This window comes from Colobus angolensis, unplaced genomic scaffold (assembly GCF_000951035.1).
Source record: "Colobus angolensis palliatus isolate OR3802 unplaced genomic scaffold, Cang.pa_1.0 Scaffold123, whole genome shotgun sequence".
In the NCBI taxonomy this organism is placed as follows: domain Eukaryota; kingdom Metazoa; phylum Chordata; class Mammalia; order Primates; family Cercopithecidae; genus Colobus; species Colobus angolensis.
Genome location: NW_012113475.1, coordinates 564,716 through 591,764, shown reverse-complemented (window position 1 = coordinate 591,764; position 27,049 = coordinate 564,716). Strand labels below are relative to the sequence as shown.

At 37.5% G+C, this 27,049-nt stretch overlaps 1 protein-coding gene across 1 annotated transcript in view; it reads left to right on the top strand.

The window, feature by feature from the left end:
• Positions 1 to 27,049, top strand: part of FAM13A (family with sequence similarity 13, member A) — a 342,193-nt gene that overhangs the window by 149,469 nt on the left and 165,675 nt on the right. Inside the window, exon 7 of the mRNA XM_011932518.1 lies at positions 14,663 to 14,746. Coding sequence (XP_011787908.1) covers positions 14,663 to 14,746 — 84 coding nt within the window. The remainder of the gene's footprint in view (positions 1 to 14,662; positions 14,747 to 27,049) is intronic.

Below are 27,049 nucleotides of genomic sequence, written 5' to 3'. Positions count from 1 at the left end.
GAAAAGAAGGGAGAAGATCCAGATAAACACACAATCAGAAATGAAAAGGGAAACACAACAACCTACACCACAGAAATAAAACAAATCATCAAAGACCATTATGAAGAACTATAGGCTCACAAATTAGAAAACCTAGGGGAAATAGATAAATTCCTATAAACATACAACTTTCTGAGATCAATAAATAAATAACATTCCTGAACAGACCAACAATAAGTAGAAAAACTGAATCAGTAATAAAAATAATTCTACCAAGAGAAAAAAAAAAAAAAAAGACTAGGACCAGATTGATTCACCAGAACAATCAAGCAAGATTTTTTTTTAAAAAAGGCATCCAAATTGGAGTAAAGTCAAATTATCCCTGTTCATTGATGATACAATCTGATATCTAGAAATTCCTAAAGGCTCCACCAAAAAACTCTTAGATTTGGTAAAGACTCGAGATACAAATTTGATGTACAGAAATCAGTAGCATTTCTATATACCATTAAGGACCTAGCTGAGTACAAAATCAAGAAGGAAATCCCATTTACAGTAGCTCCAAAAAAAAAAAAAAAAAAAACATAGGAATATATTTAAACAAGTAGGTGAAAGATCTCTATCAGGAGAACTAAAAAACACTGGTGAAAAAAAACTGTAGATGACACAAGCAAATGGAAAAACATCCCAGTCTTATGGATTGGGATAGCACTATTCTCGATAACAAAGATAGAATTAACCCTGGTGTCCATCAAGGGAGAATTGAATAAAGAAAATGTGTGTGTGTGGGTGTGGGTGTGTGTACACATAGTAAAGGCCCAGACTTCACCACTATGTAATATATGCATGTAAGAAATATGCACCTGTCCCCCTAATTATATAAAAATTAAATTTTTAATAGCATAATAGTGGGTTGTTTGCTTGAATTACTCAAATGGGCACCTTTTAGTAGTAGAAACTAATTAGATTAACAAGAAGTGTAAAGCATTAAGTAATAAAAGTAATATTAAAAGTTACTTCATAGTTTGGAATGCTGTATGGCTCCAATTTTTAGATCATACGCATATATTTACAATTCAGATTGCTGTTAATTTCTTCTCCCCAGACATTTTGTTTTATAGAGTGATTATAGGTAAACACTAGAAAGTCATGTCTTCTCATGAATCATTAGATGTAACACATTGCCAGGTATTACATTCTTTCCTATTATAAGGAATAATTAACAGAAGACAGACTAAATTCCTTTTGCTTATGAAGATGCCATTATGCTATGTATCCTTTAAACTGTTTCCAGTGAGATGGCAAAACTTTGGAACTGTTTATTAAAGAAGTTGACTACTTTACATCATTATACTGTGTATATTTGGCAAATAGGAGGCACTCAGTAAATGGCAAGTGAATATTTGAGGTTTTTAAAGATCACTTATGTTTTCTATAAAACTGAATTTCTGATATCTTCTTCAGTTGATCTCCTCAGGATGGAAGTTATACTTCTGTGGCCTGGAAGTGCCTAGAAATGAACATTCCTCCAGGGATGGGGGTAAGCCTTACCCGTGGCTGAAAACTAGGGGGGTATAAATTCCCAGCTGCTTTACTCCTCAATTAGAATTATTCAGGGGTGTATATTTTACACTGTTCCCCAAGCTCTTCCCTAAATTTAAGCTTAAGAACCATAGTGACATTTCTTGTTGGCTCCCTTTCTCCCTCTATTATCACCCCCACTCCACCACAGAACCACCCGCATAAACTACTTGCTCTCAATCCTTGTGGCAAGGTCTGCTTCTGGTTAAGTTGGTACAGGTCCAACTGAGACATCTCAAATTCTACCCCCTCCATGAAGCCCTCTCCATCTCCTTTGTTGTCTTGTGGCACTTTCTTTCTCCTGTTAGAACATTCTGCCTTGGATAAGTTGGGTTATTTTTCCTTTCATGTTGTATTGTAAGTTTTTCTAGGGTAAGAACAATATCTCATATTTACTTATATGTTGGCATTTCTCTTAACGTTGTGAATCAACTCATACATTCTTGTATCTTCTAAAACACTTATTCTAGTTCTTTGTATTTACTCAAAACATCCATTAAATTACAACACGTTTAAGTGAAAGTTAACTCAAATTTCCTTCAAGAAAGTCATAGTAACTATTTTGAGCATTAATAATTGTTCACATCTCTAGTGCATACAATAAAAGTTTGCTTCACAGACTTCCAACTACCTAATTTGCCAGGTGAATTAATTCTGTGCATTCCTTTTTAAGACATACTGACTGCTGTACATGGCAACCCTGAATACTTGTGACTAATAGGTGACTCTCTTATACACCTGCTCAATACAAGTTTTACTGTATGCTGACCAGGAGTCAATCGTGTTTGTTTCCAAACCTGTTTATGCCAATTATTGTTTTTTCATGGTACTTATATAATTTAGTTAAACAAATGTAGTGTGAATACAACAATATAGCTATTTATGGGAAAATAGTGTCAGAGTAGTTAATGGAAGCTTCTGTAAAAGATTCTAAAACCTTGGTGGCTTAACACAATCAAAATGTATTTCTCATTCACTTTGCAGTCCAGTGGGTTGAGGAGCCCTCCTCATCTTAGACCAGCTACCATCAAAGTTTGCTTTATCAGGGAAACAGGAGGATGAAAATAATTTGGAATATTTTTATGGCCAAATCTAGAAGTGGTTTGTCATGTGGCTCCCAATCTAACTGGAAGAGAGGCTGAAAATGGCTTTCCTGATGCCCAGAGGGAGAAGATGAGGAAATGATATGGAATACACAAAGCATTGCCACTGCCTCAAAAGCTTAGTTGAATACTTAGGAAAGACCTAATAATGATTAAAGGCTTCATATTTTCACTCCATGTATTTCCACTCCAATATAGGTGATACATTATGATTGTGGCTTGTATAAGACAGATTGTACATGAAAGATTATTTGTTATGATTTCCTACTTTAGTTTACTTTGGGACTCATTAAATAGGAAGGACTCTTCAGGAGAGGCAGTGTTCTGTGCAGGTGAGAGCAGGTTTTGGAGACAGATTGCCTGGCTTCAAATTCCAGTGTTACCACTTACTAGATGTAGGACCTTAGACAAGTTACTCAGACTCTCTGTACCTCACTTTCCTTACATATGAAATTTGGATAGTAAAAGCACATATTTCATAGGGTTGTTGTGAAGACAAAATGAGTAAATGTGTAATAGCACTTAGAAGAAAACCATGCACGTAGTAACTACTATATATGTGATAGCCAATGTTGTTTATTAATTTGATTATCATTACCATCAATGCTGCACAATTTCAATTCAAAATTTTCTCTTGAATGCCCACAATATAGAAGACACTATAATAAATATTTGTGTAACTGAAAGCACTTTCTTTAGTTGAAAACAACAAAAAACAACTCTGGGAAAAATTTGACAAAAGGAAAGGAAAGGAATTTCTACAAACCAGACTTCCCAGAGGACCCTTACCAAGACAGCTATAAGGTTCTGGGCAGCAGGTGGTGTGAGAGCCAAACAGTGTCTTCAACAGACTGCCACTGGGAGAGTCAGCTTTAGCTATTCTCAGTTTTTGAGTCTTCTCATTTCTGGTCAAAATTATAGTGAATGGGTATCTGATTCATATTTGGAAGTTCTTGGAAGACATGTCCAATTGTTCATCAGAGATACACTTTTATTGAAACACTGTATCCAATAGGAGAAAAGTGGTTTCCTAAAACTACATCTTCCTCCAAAGAAGGGAGAATGAGTGTTGGACGTGCAAAAATATTAATTGTCTACTTCAGCACCATAAAGAGAGAAAAGATTGAAAAATCCTTTAAACATCTGAGGTTAAGGATGGAAAATGGGATAAGCATGTAAGTAATTAGCACAAGTAGCATGTGACCCCAATTATAATGTTCATGTAGGGTAGATATGACAAGAAGGGTGGGTTGAAATGTGTTGGATGGCAGCAATAAGAATTTAAGTGTGATGATGGGCAGCAGTAATGAAAAGTTTCCAGGAAAGGAGTAACTTGAACTGGAGTTGGCTATGGTTTGGATGTAGTTTGTTTGTCTCCACCAAATCTCATTTGGAAACTTGGTCCTCAGCGTTGGAGTTGGGACCTAATGGGGGGTGTTTGGGTCATGGGGGTGGATTCCTCATGAATAGATTAACGCCCTCCCTTGGAAGTGAGTGAGTTCTCACTGTATTAGTTTCTGCAAGAGCTGGTTATTAAAAAGAGCCTGGCACCTCCCCCTTGCCATATGATCTCTACACAGGTTGGCTCCCTTTTGCCTTCCTTCATGAGGCACTCACCATATGCAGATGCCCAAACTTAACTTTCCAGAGTGAGCCAAATAAATCTTTTTTCTTTATAAATTACCCAGCCTCAGGTATTCATTTATAGCAACACAAAACAGACAAAGAGTAATAAAGCAGAGAAAATTAATTTGGCATCCATGTGTAGGATAAACCGAAGAAGAGGAGTCAGAAGAGGTTGTTTTTGACTCATCCGTCTATTCAGCTATTCAAGCATTTATTGAATGCCTGTTAGCCAGCTGGTATTCTATGAGCTTTAAAAATAGCAGTGAATTTAAAAATAATACCTGCTCTCATGAAGTTTACCTTTTAGTGGGGTGGGCACAGACAATAAATAATTAAGGAAGTTACTGTGTCACCTGATGATAGATTCTGAAAAAAAAAAAAATTAAACCATGATACACTCTTGAAATTAATGGTATTGTATATGAGTTGGTGGGAGGGAAGGGAGCTGGGGAGCTTTTTTGTGTAGAGAAGTGAAGGAAGGCCCCTAGGCTAGGGAGCATTTGAGTGCAGATCTAAATGTCGTGGTGGAGCAAGCCATACAGACTTTTGGAGGAAGAGCATTCTAAGCAGAAGGAACAGCAAGTACAAAAGCCCTGAGTCAGGCACTTGCACACTTGCATATGGTAGTGGATCATTATTTAAACCTCTGTGCAAATAAGTAAAAAGTAGACCTTCTCTAAGTCAAGACTGCTAAATGAGAAAACATGGTGGGTTCGATGGTCAAAGGAAAGCACAGTTATTAGGAACAGATCAGAGCAACACATGGACATTCAAACCAATCTCAATTCAATAAGTACTGTGACAGAAGTAAAGCAGGTTGGAAAACATAACTAGGGAAAGCTTTTTTTGGTGAGGTTGTTAGATGGAGCTTCTCCAAAGAGGTGATATAGGAGCTGAAGGAAAGCTCTATACTGGATTATAACAATTTTAACACTGAGAGTCCAAACTTTAGAGCTTAATGATGCTTGATGTCTTTGTCCATCTTCCCTTGCTTATAACAGAATACCTGAAATGGAGTCATTTATAAAAGTAATTTATTCTTTGTAGTTTTGGAGGCTGAGAAGTCCAAGCTGCAGGGGCTATATCTGTTGAGGGCCTTCTTGCTCTAGGTGGTACAGGGCATCACATAGTTAGGGGGCTAAATGTGCTAGTTCAGATCTCTCTTCCTCTTCTTCTTTTTTTTTAATTTATAAAGATAAGAGGTTTCTTTGGCTCACAGTTCTGCAGGCTGTACAAGAAGCATAGCACCAGCATCTGCTTCTGGCAAGGGCTTCAGGCCGCTTCCTCTCATGGTGGAAGGGGGAAGGAGAGCTGGCATGTGCAGAGGTCACATAGCAAGAGAGGATGCAAAAGCCACTAATCCTGCTCCCATAATAACCCATTAATTCATTAACCCATTAATTTATTAATCCACAAATGAATTAATCTATTCATGAGGGCAGAGCTCTTAAAACCCAATCATTGCTTCAAGGCCCCACCTCTCAACACTGCCATGCTGGGGTTAAATTTCAATATGACTTTTGGTGAGGACAAATACTCAAACCGTAGCACTGGACAATAAAGCTTTGATTTAATTTGACCACCCCTGCTGCAATTAATTTTCATTTTTTTCTTTACATGGAAATGACTGGTTGCCATTTTCTGTAGGGCAATTTTTAATAGACTTAAACACAATTAAAATTATAATTGTGTTTCATAAGGTATATAATTCATAAGGTTGTACCTATGAATATTATTGTTGCAGTTCATAAAGTAATTATAATTAGTTCAAAATTCTATGTAGAATTTGACTACTTCTCATCCTCCCATTTCTACTTCCTGGGCCAAGCCAGAAAATTACAGAGTTTTTCCAAAAATATATAGTGAAGATCTAGAAAGTGCTATTTTAAAATTCAGCTTATTCCTTTCATTAATGTAAAGATAACATTATATTTCTTTTGAGTTTTAAGAAAATCTGCTTTTTTCAGTCAATCAAATTGAGATTCATTTGAGATACAGATGAACTGCAGAAGAGACTTCTACGGGATTAAAACGGGTGGTCTGTAATGTACCAGTCGTATGTATTGGACCCTGGTTATGTGCAAAGTAGCGCTATTCTACATGCCCTTTGCTGTAAGAGGCCTCAGTCATGGGCTTTTGCTACTTCAGTTTGTAATTGTATCAGTATTGCTGTCTGTCATCTGCTCTCCAGATTACCAAAAAAATCTGACCAAATCAACTATTGTGAGTTTGACCCCAGCACACCAAATGTGGTTCCTCCCTGTCATAATGTAGCTTCTTTTACATCTATCCTTACCCATCAGAAATAGAAAACTGTGTTATTATCTTATTCCCAATATCACAGAGTCCACCAAAATTCTCTAATGGTTGGAAATTAATACTAAAAGGAAGGGAAATGTAGAAGTTGACAGTTTTATTTGTTCATTAAAAAATATTTATTAAATATGCACTGAATACTAGAATACACTGAGCAAATATCTTTACCCCTCCTGAGCCTTAAAGACTTCTTGGAGTAGTAGACAATCAATAACAAATTAAAGTGAGTACTGTGGTTGAAGGTGAAGCCTGTTAAGAAGAGAACAGAATAGTTAGACGAGCCACTTTAGATAAAGTTGTTAAAGGTGGCCTCTCTGAGGAAGTGACATAGGAGCTGAAAGATAAGATTGAATGCACAGCTATGCTAGAGCAGTGTGGAAAAGCATTCCAAGGAGAAGGAATAAGAAGGGCAAATGCTGGGAGGCAGGAAGGGACTTGCGGTATTTGAAGAACAGAAAAGAAGGCAGTGGTGGCTGGGGTATAATGAGGAGAGGGCAAATGGTATGAGATTAGAGACATAGGCTAGATCACTGGGACTGTAGGTCATGGTAAGGAATTTGGATTTTATTGTAGGAATAATGATATATCATTGGAAGATTTAGGGTAGAGAAGTGACATCCTCTGATTTACATGTACAAAGCTTGTAGAAGGCAAGATGTTTGAAGTAATTTAGGTGAACAGTGATGGTTATGATTGGGGTGGCTGTGCACATAGGGAAGAGTAGACAGATTTCAGTTTATTTTGGAGATAGTACTGACTGGACTTGGCGGGTTGAATGCAAGATGTATGAGAAAGGGAGGAATCAAGGTAGATTCCTAAGACATTGTCCTGAGCAACTAGATGACATTTGCTAATCTAAGGAAGACTCAAAGACTGACAGTTTTTGTTTTTTTGTTTTTTTGAGAGGGAGTCTTGCCCTGTCATCCAGGCTGGAGTGCAATGGCAATCTTGGCTCACTGCAATCTCAGACTGACCAAATTTTTGCTGATACTTTATAAGCTCAAGTTTGAACATACTAAGTGTAGAGTTGCCAATTAGGCAGTTAGATGTAAGTAATTTGGGCTCAGGAGGAACATCAAAGACAGAGACACAAATTTGGGCAACATTATATATTGGTTGTATTTAAAAGCCATGGAGGTGAATGATTTCATATCATTTAGGAAAAGAAGACTTCTCTATATCAACTCTTGAGTCACTCCAACATCCTTCATTCATTTATTCAACACACACATATTGAGTTCCTGCTATACCAGGCACTTCTTTATGGAATTGTGATCACAGTAGTAAAAGGAGACATATTTTTTGCCACCGCCGCTGCCTTCTTCTTTTTCTTCTTCCTCTTCCTCTTCTTCTTCGTTCTCATCCTCCTCCTCCTCCTCTTCTTCCTCTTCCTCCTCCTCTTCTTCCATCTTCCCTCTGCTGCTGCTGCTTCTTCTTCTTCTGCTTCTGCTTCTCCTCCTTCTCCTCCTTCTCCTTCTCCTTCCTCCTCCTCCTCTTCCTTCTTCTTCTTCCTTCTTTTTCCTTCTTCTTCCTTCTTCTTCTTTCTTCTTTCTTCTATCTCGCCCTGTCACCCTGGCTGGAGTGCAGTGGTGTGATCACAGCTCACTGCAGGCTGGACCTCTTGGGCTCAATAGATCCTCCTGCCTCAGCCTCCTGAGTATCTAGGACCACAGGAATGTGCCACCATGCCTGCCTAATTGTATTTTATTGTTTTTGTAGAGATGGAGTCTCCCTATGTTGCCCAGGCTTAGAGTTCTCTTTAGTAGAGGATTCAGAAAATAAACCAATAGATATGTAACTGTAACTTTGTTGTATAGAGGAGGGGCAGTAGCCAACCATATGGAATTGGTCTGGTTGAGTAGGAAAATGTCTTCCCCCTGTATATTGGTCAAGGTTTTCCAGAGAAACAAAACCAATAGGAGGTGTGTGTGTGTGTTGGGGGGTGGGGGTGGTGTATGTATGTGTGTAAAGAGAGAGGCAATTTATTATGGGGTTTGGCTCACATGATTTTGGAGGCTGAAGAGCTCTATAATATGCTGGTGTACCAGGGAAGCTGGTAGCATGGCTCAGTCTAAGTCCGAAGGCTTGAGAGCCTGGGAGACTGCTGGTGCAAGTCCAGAGTCCAAAGGATGCAGAACCTGGAGTTTTAATGTCCAAGAGCAGGAGAAGATGGGTGCCCCAGCTCTAGGAGAGAGAGCAAATTCACCTTTCCTCTGCCTTTTTCTTCTATATATGTCCTCAGCCAATTGGATGATGCCTGTGACATTTGGTGAGGGTGGATCTTCCTCACTCAGCCTGTTGATTCAAATGCCAGCCTCTTCCAGAAACACCCTCAAAGACATACCCAGAAATAATGTTTTGCCAACTCTTTGGACATCTCTTCATTTAGTCAAGTTAACACCTAAATTTAACTATCACAAGCCACCTACCAGTGATATCATGGAAGCTAAAAGTAGAGAGTAATTCAAGAATAGTCACTTTCTTTAAATGTTACTAAGAACAAGAGTAAGATGGAGGCTGAGCTGTGACTATTTTGGCAGATTCTGTGAAATAGTGAGACAAAGACCAGATCTTAGGGCATTGAAGAATGAATTGGAGATGAGGAAGCAGAGAAAGTGAGTGAAGATGGCTGTTTTAAGGGAATCTGCTATGAAGGGAAGCAAAAAAGTAGGACTATAGCTAATGGGAGATGTAGGATTAAGGAAGTATCTTTTAAAAATAAACAAACAAAAACAATAAGATATGACTGCAGAGCATGCTTGTGATTGATGGGAATGGTCATAGTGGGGAAGGGAGTGACAGGAGACCACTGAAGGAGCAGCCTTTGGGGAGGTGAGAGGAAATGAGATCCACTGTGCATATGAAGGGAAATGCTCTTTGATACAACCAGGCATATCTCTCATTGTAACAACAGGGAAGACAGAGTGGATTGAATGATTTCAGCTAGGTTTGTAGATTTGATGGTGTGGCAATGAGTAGCTTCTGCTCTAATGTTTCTGTTTTTACAAATAAGTATGAAACAAGAATGGAAAGAAAGGGGTTTGAGAAGAGAGGGAAAGACAAGAAATACCATCTTGGAAAGTGGAAAATCGAGTTACGCAAGAAGTATAGCAGAATTGCTGTACATGAGGGAGGGTCCATTCAAAGTTTATGGTCATAAATTTAATGTGAAACCAATCAACCAATTCCGTAATTTTTTTCCAGCCACTTTGAGTTGCTCCATTCCCAGCGCAGAGAAGGCATATAGCTGGATTCATCCAACATTATACTTTTGTGAGGTGAAAGCAATGATTGGAGACTGGAGGAAGGAAATTAAGGGTATTAGCAAGAGAATGAAGGATCATAAAGGGAATTTAGGAAGGGAATTAAGAAGGGACTAAAAGCAGGAGGAATGTACAGGGAGTTTTGAAGGGGATTTTACTTATTCAGTTTACTCAGTCACTCAACAATTGAACTCCTACTATGTGCCAAACCTAGTTGTAGGCTCTGTAGATATAATGTATTTATGAACAAGACTGACCAGCTCCTCTTACAGAGTAGGGTGAGATGAACAATAAAGAATTAAAACCAGCCGGGCGCGGTGGCTCACGCTTATAATCCCAGCACTTTGGGAGGCCGAGGCGGGCAGATCACGAGGTAAAGAGATTAAGATCATCCAGGCCAACATGGTGAAACCCCATCTCTACTAAAAATACAGAAATTAGCTGGGCATGGTGATGCGTACCTGTAGTCCCAGCTACTCAGGAGGCTGAGGCAGGAGAATCGCTTGAACTCGGGAGGCAGAGGTTGCAGTGAGCCAAGATCACGCCACTGCACTTCAGCCTGGTGACAGAGCGAGACTCCACCTCAAAACAAAAACAAAAACAAAAACAAAAACCAGTAAGTGTAGTTTAAAGTCAGATATTTCTAAGGGCTATGGAGAAACATAAAATAGGGTAAGGGGATAGAGAGCAACAAGTGGAAGAGGAGAGAGGTGGTGATTAATATCCCTTCCCAGGTGGCATCCTGGGAAGAGAACCTGCTCCAGTGAAATTAGCAAAGACCTGAATGAAACAAGGGACCAAGCCTTAAAAGAGCTGTGGGAGTAGTATGCAAGGCTGAGGGGACAGTGAGGGCTTTTCTATTTTTAAATGTCATCAGTAGTTGAATATTAAGCAAAAGAAGCCATGATAAACAAGGTATTTTTTCCTTCCTTATTGTATTTTTAATTGGTGTTCTCATAATACCATGACACAGCTGTTTTAAGCAAGTAGGTGTTATGCAAAGGTCATTAAAGTGAGCAACTGGTTCAGTCAAAAGTCTCATGTAAGTAGACCAAATGTTTAAAATAAATGTAGATATACTCTATATGATCTATTAATGTCCAGTTTGACACTTCATTCTCCAGTGCCCAGCATTGGAATACCACCCATTCCAACTAGTAATAAGATTCAGTTGATATTTGTTGAATAAATTTTCATGCCTACATACAGTTTAACACTTAAAAAAACAAAACATCCCCCTCCAAGCTATTTCCAAAAAGTTCTTCTAAAGGAAGAGTTTGAACACAAGCCCAAGGTCTCTTTTGCCTTAAGAATGTGGGAACTTTCTTTACGTGGCTTTGTAAAAAATGTAGATGTAATTCACATACCATTGAAATTCACTCTTATAAAGTATACAATCTACGGCTTTGTGTGTGTTCACAAAACTGTGCAGTCATCACCATTACCTAATTCCAGAATATTTTTATCACCCTACAAAGAAACCTCAGCTGGGCACGGTGGCTCACGCCTGTAATCCCAGCACTTTGGGAGGCCGAAGTGTGTGGATCACGAAGTCAAAAGATCAAGACCATCCTGGCCAACATGGTGAAACCCTGTCTCTACTAAAAATACAAAAATTAGCTGGGCATGGTGGTGCACACCTGTAGTCCCAGCTACTCCAGAGGCTGAGACAGGAGAATCGCTTGAACCTGGAAGGCGGAGGTTGCAGTGAGCCAAGATTGCGCCACTGCACTCCAACCTGGCAACAGAGTGAGACCTGTCTCAAAAAAAAAAAAAAAAAAACCTCATGTACATCAGACCTGTTAGCAGTCACTCCACATTCCCCACTCCCCCCAGCCCCTGGCAATAATCAATCTGTTTTCTGTCACTAAGTATTTGCCTATTCTGGACATTTCATTCAAGTGGAATCACACAATATATATCCTTTTGTGTCTGTATTCTTTCACTTAGCATGTTTTCAAGGTTCATTAATGTTGTAGCGGGTGTCAGTATTTTATTCCTTTTTATAGCTGAAGAATATTCTATTATGTGACTATACCATGTCTTGTTTATCTATTCATCAATTGATGGGCATTTGGATTGTCACCACTTTTAGGCTATTATGAATAATGCTACTGTTTGCATTTGTGTTTATGTTTTTGCTGTGGACATAAATTTTCAGCTTTCTCAGATACGTATGTACAAATATAAATGGCTTTATAAAGGTTTGTAAAATGTTTTATCTTAGTATTTCGTACTTAACTGCATAATATATGTTTTAAAAGAATAAGTTATCACCAGTTATTTGCTTAGGCTACTAGTTGAATTATTTAACTTTTCTCCAGAAATCGAAGTACCATGGGCCTTACAGGAAGGTGTCACCTGTGTCCTGTGGCTCTGCAGTCCCCTTGCTGGCTGCTTGCTGCACGCGTGGGGGCTGCTGTTTCAGTACCATTCTGATGGGGCATTGGGAACGCAACTCTGAACAGGTGCTGACTTGTCTTTTCATCAATAAATAGTACTTCTTCCCTGAGCTAGATCTTTTATCTGCCAGTTCATTCTCGGACTGCTAAACTTTACTTTGTCTGTATTGTCTGAGTTTAAAGTCGTAAAACAAAAAGTAAATGTAATTCATATAGGTGACATTTGCAAATAGGAGTTTAGAAAAAATGCTTTCAGAGACTTATAGGGAATAGTTGACTGTCAGCCTTGTGCCCATTAATTCACAGAGACAGGACTGGAAAATAGAATAAAGAAATACTGTCACTTCTGTTTTATGCATAAGGAAGAAAGAATTATAGGCATTTGTAAACACTCAGACAGTCATAGACAAAAATCAGACGTTTCTACTAATTTCCCTTAACAGCCTTATTTCTTTTCATCATATTCTAGCATTTACATACCAGTAGTTTAAAAAACGTGTACAAGTATAAAGCATAATTGTGTTATCCAAGCATAGTCAAATTACGCAATGGATTATGCTTTTGGCTCTCCTAAATGTCATGCTGGATATAGTTTATCCCTCTCACAGTGAGTCAGAAGCGGGAATGGGTTCATTCACTATTTCCAGAAAGCAGCTTACCACCAGCAGGTGCTGTAACTAGTGGGAAAGGGTAGGACCAGAATGCACACTTATTTAGGGATCTCTGAAATGTACCCTTTGGTACTTACATAAGGGCTACATGAGGCCACAGGCAGCTGAGAGTGTTGGCAGTACCTGCAGCTACTCCAGAGCTTAGAAGAGGCTTCCAATCCCCTATGCATCTGGGAATGTTTGTCCCTAGCACAAACCTGAGAACAGGTGCTGTGTACTGCTTTGTGGTCCAGACATGAGTCTCAGCTTTGCCACTGTCTATGTGATCTTGGACACATCACCTTAGAATCCAAGTACCTCATCTTTAAAATCAGGGAGGCTGACTAGTTGACCTTTACAAAACTCTTTTGGCTTTAAAATGCTATGGCTCCACAACTTAGTGGTTTAAGATGCCAAGTATAGTATATTGGAGATGAGTAATATATAAAGGTATTAAGAGCTCAGGCCCTAAAGTTATACAGAACAATCTTTGAGTCCCCTGTGACCTTGGGCAAGTTTACTTAACTTCTGTAAGCCTGCATTGTGTTAGCCTTAAAGGGGAGATAATGATAATAGTTCCTAGCTCATAGGGCTATTGGGGGTAAAAATGGCGTTATAAATGCAGAGTCTTTAGCAGTGCCCAATACATCATAAGATTCAATCTTTATTAATAATAAGTAGTGTTGTTACTTTCTTTAGGGACATTTTATCCTAATAATATATTGCTCCCTTTAGAAATAAATGAATATAAGTCTAGCAAATTTTAGTAATATTGTGAAGTATATAGACTCAAATTATGTTTAAAAGATTATAACAAATTAGCCATAAACTAAACTTAAAAATATATTATTTTGATTATTGAATGGCAGGAATGTTGGGGAAGAAATGGGATATAGAGGATTATGGAATAAGTGAAAAAAATCTGACTTTCTCCTTAGCCTTCTTGTTGTCTATAATTTTCCTTTTACGTATTCTTTTCCTATCTTAATTTGGAGATGGAATCATCTATGGAAAGCTTATCCAAGTTAATGGCTATTCGGAAGTGAGGCTTTGCATTATTGAAACAACAAAACAAACAAGATTACCGTCATTTCTGTTCATCATGTAGGAATAAATAATAAATCTGTACAGCTCTGCCTCAGCTGCCTCCTTATAATTTCTGCCATTATTTTGGTAAATGTTGTTTTGGTGTGAACCAAGGACTTGGAGGTTTAATAATTCTGGAAACAGATACTCATATATTCTTCCACAGGGTGTTAATACAAAACTATCACCATTTAATAGTAGTTTGCTAAACTATCTGAAGGAAATTGTTTAAGATCAAGTATGTAAAGAGTCAAAATCCATCTGTAAAATGTGGGGAATGTTGGCGACTTTAAGCTTGTTGGTTGATATTTTGGAGATTTAACTATTCACTTCTCAAAAGAAGAGCAAGCTGTCTATAGTGGATATGTATGTGATAAACTGACATAATAGTGCAGATAAGATTTTTAATGATCATCTCTGAATATACATACTGTACATTTCCCACCTACTCCATCACCATCTTATCTTACTTTGCTGTTGTATATGACAAATAAGAGGAAAAGTTTTCACTGTATGTTACAATTTCACCAGCTTCTGATGTGAACAACTCAGTCCAGAAATGCTCTCTCTGAAAAACTGTTTTTCACTACCTTGTAACTTTTGGTTAGGGTAAATGTTCTTTAATCTCCAATGTTTCCTTTATACTTCTTTTGTAGGAGGCCAGTTATAAGAACTCCCTGCCCATCCTTTTAACAAGAGGCTTAGAAAGAGACATGCCAAAACCACCTCCAAAAACCAAGGTAAACTATGTTTGCTCTGTAGGTGACCACGTGAAATCTTTAGCATGGTTCTTTGTTTTTTGTTGTTGTTGTTGTTTGTTTGTTTTGAGACAGAGTCTTGCTTTATTGTCCAGGCTGGAGTGCAGTGGCACAATCTCGGCTCACTGCAACCTCCGCCTCCTGAGTTCAGGCAGTTCTCCTGCATCAGCCTTCGGGGTAGCTCAGACTACAGGTGCACACCACCATGCCCAGATAATTTTTGTATTTTTAGTAGAGACGGGGTTTTGCCATGTTGGCCACACTGGTCTCAAACTACTGACCTCAGGTGATCTGCCTGCCTCAGCCTCCCAAAGTGCTGGGATTACAGGTGTGAGCCACCACACCCAGCCAGCATGGTTCTTTATGCTCTCCTATTTCCACGTTCTGTTGCTTGCATTTCCTTCAACCCTTTCGGTTTTTCATTTGTTTATTTTTGCAGGGAAGTAGGCATGAGAGAGTGTTGTGGGAGGATCTGGTGGAGTGAAAGCACTTTTTGTATAGTACCTTTAATCCGTGGTTGCATTCAGCCAAAAATTCTTTGGATACTCCTATTATCGAACAGACAGTGATAATTTTTAGTAGATGGTTTTACTTCTGCTCAATAACAATTGTTTCTATGACACCATGCCTTTTGCAGGAACATAGATGGAGCTGGAGGCTATCATGCCTAGCAGACTAACGCAGGAATAGAAAACCAAATACCACATGTTCTCACTTATAAAATAAGAGCTAAATGATAAGAACTATGAACACAAAGAAGTAAACAACAGACATTGGGACCTCCTCGAGGGTGGAGGGTGGGAGGAGGAAGAGGAACAGAAAAGATAAGTATCAGGTATTGGGCTTAAAACCTGGGTGATGTACTGATATGTACAACAAACCCTTGTGACACATGTTTACCTAGTAACCTTCACATGTACCCCCAAACGTAAAATAAAAAATTTTGAAAAGAAATATATAAAAAGTAAAATGCCAAAATGTTTACTATTAAGAAAGAAAAAGGACCAGCCTGGCCAACATGTTGAAACCCCATCTGTACTAAAAATACAAAAAAAATTAGCCAGGATTGGGTGGTGGGCTCCTGTAATCCCAGCTAATTGGGAGACTGAAGCAGAAAGAATTGTTTGAACCTCGGAGGCAGAGGTTGCAGTGAGCTGAGACCATGCCTTTGCACTTTAACCTGGGGAACAAGAATGAGACTCCATCTCATAAATAAATGAATAAATAAATAAATAAAAATTTTTCTAGCCTCCAACGTAGGAAATAGTCAAGTGCAATAGATCTTCCTAGGGTACCTCTAAGCATAATAGAAATGCATGAGATGCATTTTCCCTTCTAGGCATAAATTAAAATGTTCAGCTGTAATTTTTTAAAATAAAAATCACTTTATTGATGTTTCATAATTATGAAGTAACACATAATCAATGGAAAGTATTTACATAAATTTTAACGAGAAAAAATAAGGACTACTATAAATATGATAGCATAAAGGCATTAATGTGTAAAATTTTGTTTCCCTTAGTAAAAAAAACCCAAAATGCACATAATTGTTTTGCCAGTGAAAAGAAAAATTTCTTTTTTTTCTTCAACTTTGATTTTAGGTTCAGAGGTACAGGTGCAGGATGTACAGACTTGTTACATAGGTAAATGCGTGCCATGGTGTTTGCTGCACAGATTCCTACCATCACCTAGGTATTAAGCCCAGCATCCATTAGCTATTCTTGCTGATGCTGTCCCTCATCCTAAGCTACCCCACCGACAGGTCCCAGTGTGTGTTATTCCCCTCCCTGTGTCCATGTGGTCTCATGATTCAGCTCCCATTTATAAGTGAGAACATACAATGTTTGACTTTCTGTTCCTGCGTTAGTTTGCTGAGAATAACGGTTTCCAGCTCCATCCATGTCCTAAAAAGGACATGATCTCATTCCTCTTTATGGCTGCATAGTATTCCATAGTGTATGTGTACCACATTTTCTTTATCCAGTCTGTCATTGATGGGCATTATGGTTGATTCCATGTCTTTGCTACTGTAAGTAGTACTGCAGTGAACATATGTGTGCATGTATTGTTATAATAGAATGATTTATATCCTTTTGGGCATATACCCAGTAATGGGATTGCTGGGTCAAATGGTATTTCTGGTTCTAGATCTTTGAGGAATCAATACTCTCTGCCATAGTGGTTAAGCTAATTTACACTTCCACCAACAGTGTAAAAGCATTTCTTTTTCTCTACAACCTCATCAGCATCTGTTCTTTCTTGACATTTAATAATAGCCATTCTGACTGGCATGAAATGGTATCTCATTGTGGTTTTGATTTGCATTTGTCTAATGATCAGTGATGTCGAGGTTATTTTCCTGATTGTTGGCCACATAAATGTCTTCTTTTGAGAAGTGTCTGTTCATGTCCTTTGCCCACTTTTTAATAGGACTTTTTTTCTTATAAATTTGTTTAAGTTCCTTGTCGACTTGATGTCAGACCTTTATCAGATGAATAAGTTGCAAACATTTTCTCCCATTCTGTAGGTTGTGTGTTCACTCTGGTGACAGTTTCTTTTGCTGTGCAAAAGCTCTTTAGTTTAATTAGATTCCGTTTGTCAATTTTTGCTTATGTTGCAATTGCTTTTGGCGTTTTCATCATGAAATCTTTGCCCATGCTTATGTCCTGAATGGTATTGCCTATATTTTCTTCTAAAGTGTTTACAACAAATTTAAAACCCAAAACTATAAAAATCCTAGAAGTCTTTAATCTATTTTGAGTTAACTTTTGTATAAGGTGTAAGGGAGGGGTCCAGTTTCAATTTTTGGCATATGGCTAGCCTGTTCTCTCAGCACCATTTGTTAGAGAATCATTTTCCCATTGTTTGCTTTTGTCAGTTTTGTCACAGACGAGATAATTTTAGGTGTTTGGTCTTATTTCTAACTTCTCTATTCTATTCCATTGGTTTATGTGTCTGTTTTTGTACCAGTGCCATGATGTTTTGGTACCAGTACCATGCTGTTTTGGTTACTGTAGCCTTGTACTATAGTTTGAAGTCAGGTAGCATGATACCTCCAGCTTTGTTCTTTTTGCTTAGGCTTGTCTTGTATGTTTGGTTCCATATGAATTTTACAATAGTTGTTTTCTAATTCTCTGAAGAATGTCAATGATAGTTTAATGGGAATAGCATTGAATCTATAAACTACTTTGAGCAGTGTGACTATTTTCATGATACTGATTCTTCCTATCCATGAGCATGGAATGTCTTTATGTTTGTTTGTGTCCTCTCTGATTTCTTTGAGCAGTGGTTTGTAGTTCTCCTTGAAGAGTCCTTTACTTCCCTTGTTAGCTGTATTCCTAGGTATTTTATTCTTTTTGTAGCAATTGTGAATGGGAGTTCATTCATTATTTGGCTCTGTTGTTGGTGAATAGGAATGCTATGATTTTTGCACATTTCTTTTGTATCCTGAGACTTTGCTGGAGTTGCTTATCAGCTTAAGAAGCTTTTTGGGTGAAATAATGGAGTTTTCTGGATATTGGATCATGTCATATGCAAATAGGGATAGTTTGACTTTCTCTCTTCCTATTTGAATACACTTTCTTTCTTTCTCTTGCCAGATTATCCTGACCAGAACTTCTAATATTATGTTGAATAGGAGTGGTGAGAGAGGGCATTCTTGTTTTGTGTCAGTTTTCAAGGGGAATGCTTCCAGCTTTTGCTCATTCAGTATGATATTGGCTGTGAGTTTGTCATATTATTATTATTATTATTTTGAAGTATATTCCTTCAATACCTAGTTTATTCAAAGTTTTTAACATGAAGTATGTTGAATTTTATCAAAGGCCTCTTCTGCATCTATTGAGATAATCAAGTATTTTTTTTTCTTTAGTACTGTTTATGTGATGAATCACATTTCCTGATTTGCATATGTTGAACCAACCTTGCATCCCAAGGATGAAGCTGACTTGATCATGGTGCATGTACTTTTTGATGTGTTGCTGGATTTTGTTTGCCAGTATTTCATTGACAACTTTTGCATCAATGTTCATCAGGGATATTGGCCTGAAGTTTTCTTTTTTTTGTTGTATCTCTGCCAGGTTTTGGTATCAGGATGATGCTGGCCTCATACAGTGAGTTAGGGAGGAGTCCCTGCTTTTCAATTTTTTGGAATAGTTTCAGTAGAAATGATATCACCTCTTCCTTGTACCTCTGGCAGAATTCAGCTGTGAATCTTTCTGGTCCTGGGCTCTTTTTGGTTGTAGGCTATTTCTTACTGCCTCAATTTCAGAACTCATTATTGGTCTATTCAGAGATTCAGTTTCATCCTGTTTCAGTCTTGGGAGGGTGTATGTGTCCAGAAATTTAAACATTTCTTCTAGATTTTCTAGTTTATGTGCATAGAGATGTTTGTGGTATTCTCTGATGCTTGTTTGTACTTCTGTGGGATCAGTGGTGATATCTCCCTTATTATTTCTGATTATTTGATTCTTCTTTCTTTTATTCTTTATTAGTCTAGCCAATGGTCTGTCTAATTTTTTCAAAAAAGCAGCTCCTGGATTTGTTGATTTTTTTGAAGGGTTTTTCACGTCTCTATCTCCTTCAATTCCTCTCTGATAATGGTTATTTCTTGTCTTTTGCTCGCTTTGGGGTTTGTTTGCTCTTGGTTCTCTAGTTTTTTAGTTGTGATGTTAGGCATTTAGTGCTATAAATTTCCCTCTTACCACTGCTTTAGCTGAGTCCCAGAGATTCTGGTACATTGTTTCTTTCTTCTCATTAGTTTCAAATAACTTACTGATTTCTGCCTTAATTTCATTATTTACCCAAGTGTCATTCAGGAGCAGGCTGTTCAATTTCCATGTAGTTGTGTGGTTTTGAGTGAATTTCTTAATCTTGAGTTTTAATTTGATAGCACTGTGGTCTGAAAGACTGTTATGATTTCAGTTCTTCTGCATTTGTTGAGAAGTGTTTTACTTCTGATCATGGGATCAGTAATAAAGTAAGTGCTGTGTAGTGATAAGAAGAATATATATTCTGTTTTTTGTGGGTAGAGAGTTCTGTAGGTATCTATCAGGTCTGCTTGATCCAGAGCTGAGTTCAGGTCTTGACTGTCTTTGTTAATTTTCTGTCTCAACGATCTATCTGATATTTTCAGTGGGATGTTACAGCTCCCACTGTTATTGTGTGGGAGTCTAAGTCTCTTTGTAGGTCTCCAAGAACTTGCTTTATGAATCTGGGTGCTCCTGTATTGGGTGTATATATATTTAGGATAGTTAGCTAGTCTTGTTGACTTGAACCGTTTTCCATTATGCAATGCCCTTCTTTGTCTTTTTTATCTTTGTTGGTTTAAAGCCTGTTTTGTCAGAAACTAGGATTACAACCTCTGCTTTTTCTGTTTTTCATTTGCTTGGAAATTTTCCTCCATCCCTTTATTTTGACCCTATGTGTGTCTTTGCACAGGAGACAGGTCTCTTAAAGACAGCATACCCATGGGTCTTGACTCTATCCAGATTGCCATTCTATGTCATTTAATTGAGGCATTCAGCCCATTTACATTTAAGGTTAGTATTGTTATGTGTGAATTTGATCCTATCGTCATGATGCTAGCTGCTTATTTTACAGACTTGTTTATGTGGTTGTTTTATAGTATCACTAATCTGTGTACTTCAGCATGGTTTTGTATTGGCTGGTAACAGTTTTTCTTTTCCATATTTTGTGCTTCCTTTAGGAGCTCTTGCAAGGCAGGCCTGGTAGTGACAAATTCCCTTAGCATTTGCTTATCTGCAAAGGATCTTATTTCTACTTTCCTTATGAAGCTTAGTTTGGTCAGATATGAAATTCTGGGTGGGAAATTCTTTTCTTTAAGATGTTGAGTATAGGTACCTAATCTCTTCTGGCTTGTAGAGTTTCCACTGAGAGGTCCATGGTTAGTCTGATAGGCTTCCCTTCGTAGGTGACCTGGCCTTTCTTCCTGGCTGCCCTTAACATTTTTTCTTTCATTTTGCCCTTGGAGGATCTGATGATTATGTATCTTGGGGTTGTTCTTCTCATGGAGTATCTTACTGGGGTTCTCTGGATTTCCTGAATTTGAATGTTGGCCTGTCTTGCTAAGTTGGGGAAGTTCTCCTGGATGATATACGTTTTTCAGCATATGAAGTATGTTTTCCAGCTTGGTGCCATTCTCTCATCTCTTTCAGGTACCCTAGTCAGTTATAGGTTCTACCTCTTTACGTAATCCCATATATCTCAGAGGTTTTGTTTATTCATTTTCATTCTTTTTTCAGTATTCTTGTCTGCCTGTCTTATTTCAGAAAGGGAGTCTTCAAGCTCTGATATTGTTTCCTCCACTTGGTCTGTTCTGCTATTGATACTTGTGATTGCACTGTGAATTTCTTGTATTGTGTTATTCACTTCCATCAGGTCAGTTATGTTCCTCTCTAAACTGGTTATTCTGGCTATCAGCTCCTGTATTGTTTTATTATGACTCTTAGCTTCTTTGCAGTGGGTTACAACATGCTCCTTTAGCTCTGTGAAGTTCTTTATTACCCATCTTCTGAAGCCTACTTCTGTCAATTCAGCCATCTCAGCCTCCACCCAGTTCTGTGCCTTTGCTGGAGAGGTGTTGCAGTCATTTGGAGAAGAGACACTCTAGCTGTTTGAGTTGACAGCATAGAAAAACTTCTTTAATCCAAAATGTTTCACGAGGATTTGATCATTTGTTTGTCCACCCAAATGATTGTAATTGGTAAAAGTAATTGTATTGTATTACTTTTGTATTACTTATTGTATTGTGTTACTTACACCAAAAGTAATTATATTAGTTTTATAGCCCGACACTTTTCTAATCTTTAATCTTTTTATTTGAAGAGAATGCCTACTTACTAAGTATATATAATACTCCTAACTAGCCACCATGACATACATTTATTTATTTATTTATTTATTTACTTACTTACTTACTTATTTTCTTTCCGTAAGTTTTTGGGGAACAGGTGGTAGGTATTGGGTTACATGAGTAACCCAATAGTGGTGGTTTGTGAGATTTTGGTGCATTCATCACCCAAGCAGTATACACTATACCCAATTTGTAGCCTTTTTTCCCTCAACTCCTTCCCACCCTTTCCCCAAAAGTCCATTGTATCATTCTTATCCCTTTGCATCCTCAGAGCTTAGCTCCCACTTAGGAGTGAGAACAATGTTTGGTTTTCCATTACTGAGTTACTTCACTTAGAATAATAGTCTCCAGTCTCATCCATGTTGCTGTGAATGCCATTAATCCATTCTTTTTTATGGCTGAATAGTATTTCATCATACACACACACACACACACACACACCGCAACCACAGTTTCTTTACCCACTCATTGATTGGTGGTCATTTGGGCTTGTTCCATATTTTTGCAATTGTTAATTGTGCTGCTACAAACATGCATGTGAAAGTATCTATTTGGATAATGACTTCTTTTCCTTTGGGTAGATACCCAGTAGTGGGATTGCTGGATAAAGTGGTAGTTCTACTTTTAGTTCTTTAAGGAATCACCACACTGTTTTCTGTAGTGGTTGTACTAGTTTATGTTCCCACTGGTGGTGTAGAAGTGTTCCCTTTTTACCACATCCATGCCAACATCTATTTTTTAAAATTTTCTTGTTATTAGCCACCATGACATTTATAGAGCTACGTTTTTTCCAGTTCTAAGACAATATATTCTCCAAACTTTTTTGAATTCACTGCAGGCAAAATTTTTAAAAACTCTAGTTTCTGATTTTAATAGGAAGTTACTATAAAAATAATTGTAATTTTATTTTCAAAGACAATTCAAGAGCAGCACTGAGCTATTACTTAGTGTTTAATTTATGGCAAGAGTATATGGTTTATTTTTAAAGAAATAAAAATATCTTTCCTAAAACTTATTATACTTTGATTTTTTTCTGGAAAATTATTTCAGCTATCTATTATGGTTTCCTTTCTTGAATCAAACTATTTTTTGTGTCTTTTTAACTGAAATATTTGCATGTCCAAACTTATAGATGATTAATTCAAATGTGTAGTAGAAATTTGGTTTACTGCACAATTAGTAAACATTCAGTGTCAAAAATATACTCACTAAACAAATGCATTTTGGGAAAAAAACGTGGGATTTGAGGAACATTTTCAGGTAGCACTTATGTATCAACTCCTTTGAGGTGATGAGACCTTAAATGAATCACTTCCTAAATGAAATATACTCTTGAAACTGGTCATAAAAATGTTTTGAAGTGATTCTATTACTCTCATGAAATTAGTCCCATTCGTAACATGTTATTTATGCAAAGAATCATAATTAATGTGTACTTATTATCCTCCCTTTTATCTATCTGGCTGTATGGTTTATGACCAACTAATTCAATAGAGAAATTACTTCATTGGTTAAGTCTTGGTTTGTGACTAGTTTCTTTGTGGTCTTACATGGATAAGTTTAAGTTTACATGAACAAACAAAACTCCACTTAGTTTAGGGTGATAATCTTTGTAATATCAAATCTCATAAATGAGGCAGAGCCTGTGAACTATAAGAGATTATTAAGGTACTAACTCTGTCACCAAGATTTTATCTTAAAATCTTGTTTTTCTCCAGTTGATCTTTGAAAACTAAATCTGAGAACACCTTCAAAATACGGTTAGTGTGCCCTTTCTAGGGTGACTTAGTGAGCTGTGAGGGTGATGCATATCCTTGGTATTAATGGTACTCCAGTTGGCCTCCATTGCTGTCTTTCTCAGACGTCTCTAGTTACAGCTGTATTTGCCTTGGACAGTTAAGTATTTCTGATCCTTATATGGGCTAGAGATGTAAAATGGTAATCCAGAAATGGCTTATGTTCATTAGCTCTGGAGATGTCTCTGTCATCTAAGCCATCTATCCGTACGTGTGTTCCCTCTGCCAGCTGGTGTCTCTGCTCTTGAGCAATGAGAAGTGTTATATTTCTTTTCCTTGGGTAAGAAAGCCACATCTTAATTTGAGTCTAGGATGAAAAAGATGATACTTCTATTACACAGTGCCATGTCACTTCTGGATGAGTAATGATTCCCAGCCCTGCTAGCTCAAGGACGTATTTGTGTAGCTATTCCATGCCCAATACTGCATAGACTATATATGCCAACAGATAATTGGAATGAATGACACAAAAGAGAACATCAAATAGATTTTTAGATAAAGAGGTATAGAATATAGAAAGACACAGCTCCTTGTAACACAGTGTAGTTGTTTGGAGAGGAGACAAAGTTTTCTTCTACCAGACAGAGGTGCTATGGCTCTAAGCCTCACAACCCATTTACTTTGCTCAATATGTAAACCCTGAAGAGGATCCAGTGAACTGAGGGAAGAAAACGATCTTCCTTCTCTTTTCGCTTGGGGTATGCTCTAGACTTCACACTATAGTTGCTGCGTTCTTAACCTTACCAAAAAACTCAAGGTAGGTCATTGTATGAGGATAAATATGAGATTTATTCAGTGCTAGTATGAAGGTATAAAATAACCAATGATCTATGTCCATTTTGACTTTTATCAGGGGATACAAAATGTACTGATAAATTAAAATTATAAGCACATGATAGTTTTGGTTAGTTATTAGATTCTCCTAATGCTTTCATAGATGTTTCTTTTATTAAACAGAGTCATATTAACTATAAAATGTGGGATAAAGATAGTGTAGTTGCCAAGCAAACAGTTATGGAGTATAAGCAATTGTTAACTTGTTTTTCTTTTCAAAGCTTAATGTTTCAGGAACCATGAATCATTTAAGAAGAGATTTTATTCCAAAATGAGATGAGATGTCACAGTTATTTTTTCTTTAATGCTTTTAAAAATGCCTGTGCAAAGTCAGCCAGATACTTAAAATAATACAAGGTTTTGAGAAAAGTTAGTGACCATTATAATTTTTTAATATACAGTTCATAAAATAACTTAATAAACATTGAATTTTACCAAGTTTCCCAGTTATTTTAAAATCAGTGTTAATAAGCATGCATACATTTTATGTTTCTTTCCTTAACATATACATTATAATTAGTATTCTGCTTTTTCCAGTTAACATTATTTACGTTATAGGTTTCCATGCATCAACCTAGTTTGTATGCTTATTGTTTTAGTAAAAGTAATAGTATTAGTAGTAATAGAAATAATACTGATGATGATGATAACTAACATCAGTCAAGTGCCAAGTGTTGTACTAACTACTTAATGTATATTATCTCATCTAATAATCATAATATTTCATGTGTTGTCATATCATATTTAGCCATTTTGAATATTTGAGACTTTCTATAGTTATCATTAGTATAAAAAGCACAACTATGTAAGTGATAATAAAGAATAACTTTTGATTATGGAATAGTATTAGTTTCTTAGATTACCTATAGTAGAATTAAAGGATATAAGTAGCTTTATAATTAAAGGATATGACTGATGTATCCTAATGTACCATCTTTACTCTCTCATTTTAACACTATTGAAAAATTAAATTAGGCCAGGTGCGGTGGCTCATGCCTGTAATTCCAGTGCTATGGGAGGCTGAGGTGGGTGGATCACTTGAGGCCAGGAGTTCTAGACCAGCCTGGCCAACTTGGCAAAACCCTGTCTCTGCTCAAAATACAAAAATTAGCCGGGCATGGTGGCACACACCTGTAATCTCAGCTACTCAGGAGGTTGAGGCACGAGAATTGCTTGAACCTGGGAGGCTGTGGTTGCAGTGAGCCGAGATCGTCACTGCACTCCAGCCTGAGTGACAGAGTGAGACTCTGTCTCAAAAAATAAAAATAAAAATAAATTAAAATTAATACTTATCATTTCCGTGCATGTTATTATAAGAACACTGCATATCTATATATCTATACATCATATATGTTATAGTTTTGCAGGTTTTAAAACATTATATAATAATAGTACACAGTGTGTTGCCTTCTGTGGCTTCCTTTTTTTTCGGTTCAATATGCTGTCAATATTAACTTTCAGTAAGAATATGGTTGTTATTCTAATTTTTCCCCAATACTTAGATTGTCTCCAATATTTAAGTCACTTCCAATAGTTTGCTATTACGAACATTTTTAAGTGAATAATTTTCACGTGACTCATTCTGTGCACATGTGGAAATATTAGATCGTAAGCATGTGCATCTTTAACTTGTCAGGATGTTACAAATGCTCTCTTAGGATGTTGCATCAATTTACATGCTAACACCTGTATATGATTGCTTCCATTTTTCACATCCTCACCAGTCCTTGGTAATAGGAGTTTTTGTTACTATTTTTCCTCAACCTAATGGTTATAAGATGCATCTTGCTATTGCCTTAATTTGGATTGCGCTAATTTCTAGTTGTGCCAGAGACACTGAATATCCATGTGTTTCCCAGCCCCTTTGCAGTTAGGTCTGGACAGTCAACTACTTTCAGTCAATATAGTCTTACTTCAGGAGCAGGGAATTCAGAAGCTTTTGCATAACTCTTGAACTGTTTCCTTTTTTTTTCTTTTTTTTTTTTTTGAGACGGAGTCTCACTGTGTTGCCCAGGCTGGAGTGCAATGGCAAAATCTCCGCTCATTGCAAGCTCCGCCTCCCGGGTTCATGCCATTCTCCTGCCTCAGCCTTCCGAGTAGATGGGACTACAGGTGCCCGCCACCACGCCCGGCTAACTTTTTGTATTTTTAGTAGAGACAGGGTTTCATTGTGTTAGCAAGGATTGTCTCTATCTCCTGACGTCATGATCCGCCCACCTTGACCTCCCAAGGTGCTGGGATTATAGGTGTGAGCCCCCGTGCCAAGCCTGAACTGTTTCTTATTGTACAGCAGCTACACAGTGGAGCATGGACCTTTTAGTTTCTTTGTGGAGCAGAGCCCCCTGTCAACCTGCATTGGATTTGTGTCATGACCAAAAAATAAACTTCAGTTTTGTGAAGCTACTGAGATTTGGGGTTTAATTTGTAACCTCATCATAATGAAGTCTATCCTGATTAATACAAATGGGCAGCTTTTCATATGTTTATGTTGTCATGTGTTTGTTAAGCTTTGATCATATCTGTGATGATTAATTTGTGTGCTGCTTTCTTCTATCACTGACAGTTTTACTATTGGATTATCACTTTTTTAATGATTTGTAAGAGTTTGTTTGTTAGCTGTTATCAGTTGTATGTATTCAAAGTGCCTTTTCTCAGTTTTTTGGTTTTCTTTTCACATTGAATGTAATACCTTTTTTTTTTTGAGACGGAGTCTCACTCTGTCGCCCAGGCTGGAGTGCAGTGGCCGGATCTCAGCTCATTGCAAGCTCTGCCTCCCGGGTT